This window comes from Phallusia mammillata, chromosome 5 (assembly GCF_965637545.1).
Source record: "Phallusia mammillata chromosome 5, kaPhaMamm4.hap1.1, whole genome shotgun sequence".
Taxonomy (NCBI): Eukaryota; Metazoa; Chordata; class Ascidiacea; order Phlebobranchia; family Ascidiidae; genus Phallusia; species Phallusia mammillata.
The window spans coordinates 815,519-821,465 of record NC_137256.1 but is presented as its reverse complement, the minus strand read 5'-3'; the positions used below and the strand labels follow the sequence as shown (position 1 = coordinate 821,465).

Below are 5,947 nucleotides of genomic sequence, written 5' to 3'. Positions count from 1 at the left end.
ACATCTAAAATTGATTAAAAAAATTAAGTGCTGTTAAACCAATTTCAACACATAGATTTATAAAGAAATATAGAAAGTGCACAAAAACATCTAATTCACTTTTGTAGCATTCTAAAAAACCAAAGATAGTAAATAGTAACCAACAACATTAATCTGAATTGTAGTCACGAAATATATAGAATATGCACAGGATTAAAAGCAGTTTTTTTGCCATTGACATTCTATAGTACATAAGTTTTCTATTACTAAGTTGACAATGTACTCAAGAGTGAACTTGTAAAACCAAATAATAACTCAACGAGGCAGGAAATTTGTCATGGAAGGCATTAACAACATGCAGGTTTGGTGGGTCTAATAATTATGATCAATTAATCACAAAAATCTGTAACATGGTTTACATACAAATACTGAACCATACTTCATTGGTGGTTAAGTTTAGTCTCGTTTTTTAAAGTTTTTTTTCAACAACATCCACGATGAAAATCCACAAACTAGGGTTTGCAGAAACCACTTTATCTTGGCGACTGTGTCTGTGATGCCGTATCGGTTTGTCAGATGTAGAGTGTAACAAGCCTCAACAAGATGAATAACTAATGCCACTTGGTAAACAACTCTTGTGCCCCACGGATGTTCGTAAGCCAACCATCGATAAAATGTTCCAACAGGGCCCATGTACTGATCGGGCATCACTTTCTGGTTGTAACTTGCAAAATGAAGCAATGCAAACAATGAAATTGATGCAATATCAAAGGTGACAGACAAGTTTGCTGGTAGCGAAAATGACAAAATAAAGTTCAACAAAGTTGTAAAAAATAAAACAGACACTTAATTGCTCAGATGCAAAACAAAAAGTTTAAGATAACTACTTGAACTTAAGACAGACTGTAGTGAGAAAAACATAGTACAAAGTAAATACGTACAAAAACAAGGTGTTGCCATTCAAAAGACTCTCAGAAGGTTGTTTACAAACAACCAGTCAGTGCCATGTGTACAGAATTTGTTTCTGGCCACAAAAACACCAACCTAAGACAAAATCTGTATCTTGTTACAATCTGTTCAAATCGTATGGGTTTAATTGATCCTAGTAAAGCAGTGGTACAAAATACAGCATGACACCACTTGTGAGCGCATGTTATCACACGGCAAAAAGTTGTAAAGGACTGAAACATGCTTTTATGAAAATCATAATTTTGCAGTAATTGAAATATTACTACAATCTGGTCGAATTTACCCTTGTTTGGGCTTGTATTCTCACATTTCACACACCATGCAGTATTCTAAGTGGTCACACGAATACTCCATAGTTTGATGGCGATAAAAGTTTCATTAAGTCTTGTCTGTGATTCGTCAACCTCAGTGTCATAATTCTGATTCCAAATCCAACCTCTTTTCGACCACATGCAGACATAGCTCAACCAAGGTCAACTGACAGTTTCAATCTACATCATCAAGGTCATCCATGTGCACAACAACCTCATCTTCGTCATTATCCGATGTTTCTTCTTGATGAAAATCAGCCACACCTTCAGGGTGAGCTTGTGTGTGTGAATGAGAATTTTCCATTGTTACTCTACCAACACCAACACCGTATTTTGCCAGAAGTCGCTCAGCAGCCAATTCAGCTTGTTGCTTCTAATAAGGAAACAATTTCATGAATTAAACTCTTTTTAACAAAACTTTTCGTTCAACTGGTGTAATGCTAAACAGAATACTAGTTGTTGTTTCGAGAACTTCTATATGCAACCTGGTGGACAAATGCATGTTCAGTATTTTCCAATTAAATTCTTGTTGCTTTTAAACCTGAGTACTTGGGATGATCAAATCTGGTTAATTGCCCACCAGATAATCACAAATTTTGCTTAATGGGTGAGGATTGTATAACTTATTACTTATTAAAACTAGTTAATTCCATAATCTGCTTAATTACATAATAACTTGCAACAGTGATGTGCACTCAACCGTTTTTATCTGCATTCTTGCCATGATGTTTTGCAAAGCTTAGTTTAGTTATATTTCTGTTTTGAAATCAAATGTAGCAACTAATTGTTACATGAATGTGGGGTATCATGATTGACTATGTTGGTAGAGGTTGAAGTTTCATCTTTAGCCCAACACTTGTTAAATACTTACACAGTGTTTTCGTGGTGGCCAAACAAAGCAATAATATTGGCTATGATATAAGCATGCAATATTTTATAAAGTCATCTGACAAATTTTACTGAGATAGTTCAACTGTTTTCAAGAAATACTTGTACAATCGTTATAGATCAGTCAGTTTTTCATATTTACAATTACAAATATATTTCTGCATGGTGCAGTTTTGTCAATAAAAGTCAGGTCACCTTCACAATAGCTTGTTGCTGCATATGAAGCGTTCTGCATTCATCTACAGAAATCAACTTGGTTAGTTTCCCTGGTGATGGAGCTTTAGGGCTGGAAATGTGTTCTAAAACAGTGCTCTTCAACCGGGTATACTGTATACCCAAGTGTATACCGCATCAAAATTAGGGTATACGACTGAAGAAAGGTATACGAAGGGAATACAGCTGAGGTCAGTGTTACTAAAGGTCGCTATTTTTATGAACTGCAGGAAGACATAGCATGTTGACCTATGTGAAACTGACCTGCTTGTTGTAAATATTATTGCGTCAGGTTGGGATTGTTGCGTCATGTGAATTGTAAAGCAAATAAGCGCATACCTGGAGTATCTGTTAAGGTTGAACAATGTACTTTCTGAAATTTTACTTTTAATATTCCTTGAGTAAAGGATTGCGAATACAAAAAATTTAGAACACGTCAACACCGCACCACATGTCCAAATCGCTGAAAGAATGCAGCAACAAGCCAGCCATTAATCAACTTCTTACGTTTACACACTTTTGTATGCTAAATGTCCTGGACGTAGCACAGGGGGTGGACAACTTTTCTGCTGTGACGCCCGCATCGTAAATCTTTATTAACAGTGCCTGATAGCCAATTTAATTTGTAGCTTGTTACGTAGAACAGTCTAGGGATCAGACTTTACTGTTTATAACGTCAACATCTAAATTGTGACGCTAATGATGCCTGTTTTCGCATTGTTTACCCATAGGCTTACAAAAAGTCTCAAGCATGCGGCTTCTGGGCTGTTAATATTTTTTTCAGCCCCTCAAACTAGTTTTGCAAATCCAAATATTTCAGTTTACATGTTCACGGCCACAGGTTTTGTACTCCTGGCCTTGTATAGCCTAACAATAATTCACGCGACCATGCAAGTACCTATTGGTAGACTGTTACTTTCTGTGTACATTTATAAATTGCTATGTGTAGGGTATACAAAGTTGCTCAAAAATTGTAAAAGGTATACAACGGGGAAAAGGTTGAAGAGCACTGTTCTAATCAACAATAAAAAAAAACATTCAATTAGCTATCTGTTACACACTGACTGTTGGATGATTAGGTTTTATACTTGCAAGACTAATTTCTGATAGCAGTATGCATTCAGATAAATGCTCAAAACCCTGCATCAACTAGCATGTGAACAATTTAAAGTCCAAACTAGGAATCAATATAAATGTTTAACCAACAAGCCTTGAAAAAACATTGGCGCATACTTTACAAATCAAAACTTTTTCACAACTGCCCTGTATGAAAACAGTGTTGTGGTAATTGAAGTTACAATAGCTCAGAAGCAGTTTAGTTTTAATGCAGAAAATGATTTGTAGCAAATTCACCTGTAACAGGGTTTTCTGCTGTCATTGCAGGCTTAAAAAGTTTATTTTTGGAAACACTGTTCTCCCCCAGTTGATGAGATTCCTTCTCCAATTGTCTGCAAACACAACCATAATTACAATTGTTACAACCAAAGCAAGTCTATATAAAACACAAGTTGTCCAACCTATTGTTATGCAATAAAGCCTAGTTTTTTGTGTCCAAAATGATACTGTGGGTAGAGAAAAATAACACATAAATTGTCTAATTTTTACAAACTGGAAAGCTTAAACGCGAATTTGATTCGCCAAATTGAATGAAAATTTCGGGTTCTAACATTTCAACGCAATATTAAAAGCTAAATTGCTGTTTTTCATGTAAATTTGGCCGCTTAATTTTCATGTAAACTTTAAATATTTGCGTTCAGTGTGCATTATCACGTTCAAATGTTAGATCCCAAAAGTTTTATTCGATTTGGCCTATCAAACTCGCGTTAAATCCCACCAGTTGGTAAAAATCAGACAATTTATGTGTTTTTCCCTATAGCTGCTGTATTAATTTGGACACAAAATGGTGTCCATGTGGCTCTATTGCGTAACAAATGGGTTTGACTACTTGTTTCTAACTAAATCACCAACTGTTTTGTGATAAAATAACTTTCCTTTTACAGTCAAACTTAGTTTTACAGTATTTCAATTTTGCATTTAGTTTGTGTCATTTTATCATCAATGGTTTGTTTTTAAATTTTTTTTAAATACTTGTTTTGAATTTAGGAGATGGTAACTTCAAAAATAAGTTGAAGTAACAATGCTAAAATGACTTTAAACAAAAACTTGACAAAGAAACAAAAAAATTGGCTGAGAGGAAATTCGAACGAACCACCTTGTGAACAGAAATTGGTTTTGCTAAACCACTCCATCATGAGAAATACTTTAACTTTAATGAAAAGTGTAGAAAAATTACAATACCTGTTTAAAACAAACTTTGATTTTGATCGTTTGGCGTTTGCTTGTTTCACAACATCGTAAAATGGACCTTCGTGGATCGACATTTCATTAAATCCTCTTTCCACAATTTTCAGTTCATCAACATTCATTTTCTAGATGGAACAAACTTTTATTTAAGCAGAAATGTAACCTCAACACATGTAGTATGAAATTTGTACTTTGGCATCACCACTTTCAAAACTATTTTGTGTTTCCAACATTTCTTCATCCTTGGCTGATGATACATATTCACTTTCCTGTCAGTTAACAGTGAATAAAAAATTACACCACAACCATATCGGTACCGCCAGTATCCATAAACATTTCTTACATTTTCAACAGCCATTGTACATGTTTGCAATTCCACATGGCTGTTGCTTCCGGCACCGATTTCTTGCAATCTTGTTTTCAATAGTGAAGCTTTTATTTTAATGTTTTTGCATCCATCAGGTAATTTTGACATAAACTGTCTAAAAACAAAGTTTGAAACACATAGTAATGATGTTAAATTACTAGGCTAACCAATATGGCCTATGTCGTGTCACCAGCTCCGGTGATTGGACTTTGAAGGTCGAAACATTGCACACTGCCTTTATCTTAATTAACATTTATATAGTATGCTGTTTACACAGTATGCTGATCATTTTAACAAGAAAAGCAATTTGATCTATACTGTTAGTAAAAATAAAACAACAAACACAAAAAATGAACAAATTAGTTTACTTGTTTGCCAGAAGTTTTTCTTGTCGTTCCAACAGTTCCACAATTTCAGTTCGTGTTTTAGTTTGAATGTCGACTTGGTAACTTTCGTTGACGGGATTGCTGACAATAAACTCTCGCCGTGTAAAACGTTTGGGTTCCTGTGGCCATTATTTGGACGCTCCATCATTTTGACCGGAGCTTGTTTAAATCTTTTACAATTTACAACATGTGTTTCCAGTTACAATTTTTTTGCAACACGGCCGTGAAATTCGCAACTACCAAAGGGAAATACCCTGAAATCAGCGGCTGTCCCCATTTGTAAACTTTTATTTGCAATATTTGTTTACAACTTTTCGACTAATGTCGCACTGATTTTTGTGTTTTAAAACCTATGCAACTTTACAAAAATATGTTGTTGATACCATTTTTAATTAAGTATTTGGGTGGTAAGTTTCAACCAGTGGTGGGATTCAGCCGGTTCACACCGGTTCTAACGAACCATCTCACGAAATTTTATGAGATCAGCGAACTGGTTGCATATTTCCAAAATGTTTCCGAATTCGAACCAA

The 5,947-nt window shown here is 34.9% G+C and overlaps 1 protein-coding gene across 1 annotated transcript; it reads right to left on the bottom strand.

Annotated features, from left to right (window-relative positions):
• Nucleotides 1-692: 692 nt before the first annotated feature.
• On the bottom strand, nucleotides 693-5,712 carry LOC145229818 (uncharacterized). The gene is made up of 6 exons (XM_080095149.1): nucleotides 5,400-5,712; nucleotides 5,008-5,146; nucleotides 4,659-4,789; nucleotides 3,714-3,808; nucleotides 2,343-2,386; nucleotides 693-1,632 (listed from the first exon to the last, which is right to left on the bottom strand). The coding sequence occupies exons 2-6, from the start codon at nucleotides 5,137-5,139 to the stop codon at nucleotides 1,435-1,437; spliced, it is 600 nt and encodes a 199-aa protein (XP_079951275.1). The 5' UTR covers nucleotides 5,140-5,146; nucleotides 5,400-5,712; the 3' UTR covers nucleotides 693-1,434.
• Between the last annotated feature and the right edge of the window lie 235 nt (nucleotides 5,713-5,947).

Coding starts and splice junctions, on each gene's coding strand:
- LOC145229818 (XM_080095149.1), bottom strand. CDS start 5,139: ATGTCAAAATTACCTGATGGATGCAAAAACATTAAAATAAAAGCTTCA. Junction 3,809..4,658: donor TCAAAGTTTGTTTTAAACAG/GTATTGTAATTT, acceptor TTGTGTTTGCAG/ACAATTGGAGAAGGAATCTC. Junction 1,633..2,342: donor AGCAACAAGCTATTGTGAAG/GTGACCTGACTT, acceptor TTTCCTTATTAG/AAGCAACAAGCTGAATTGGC.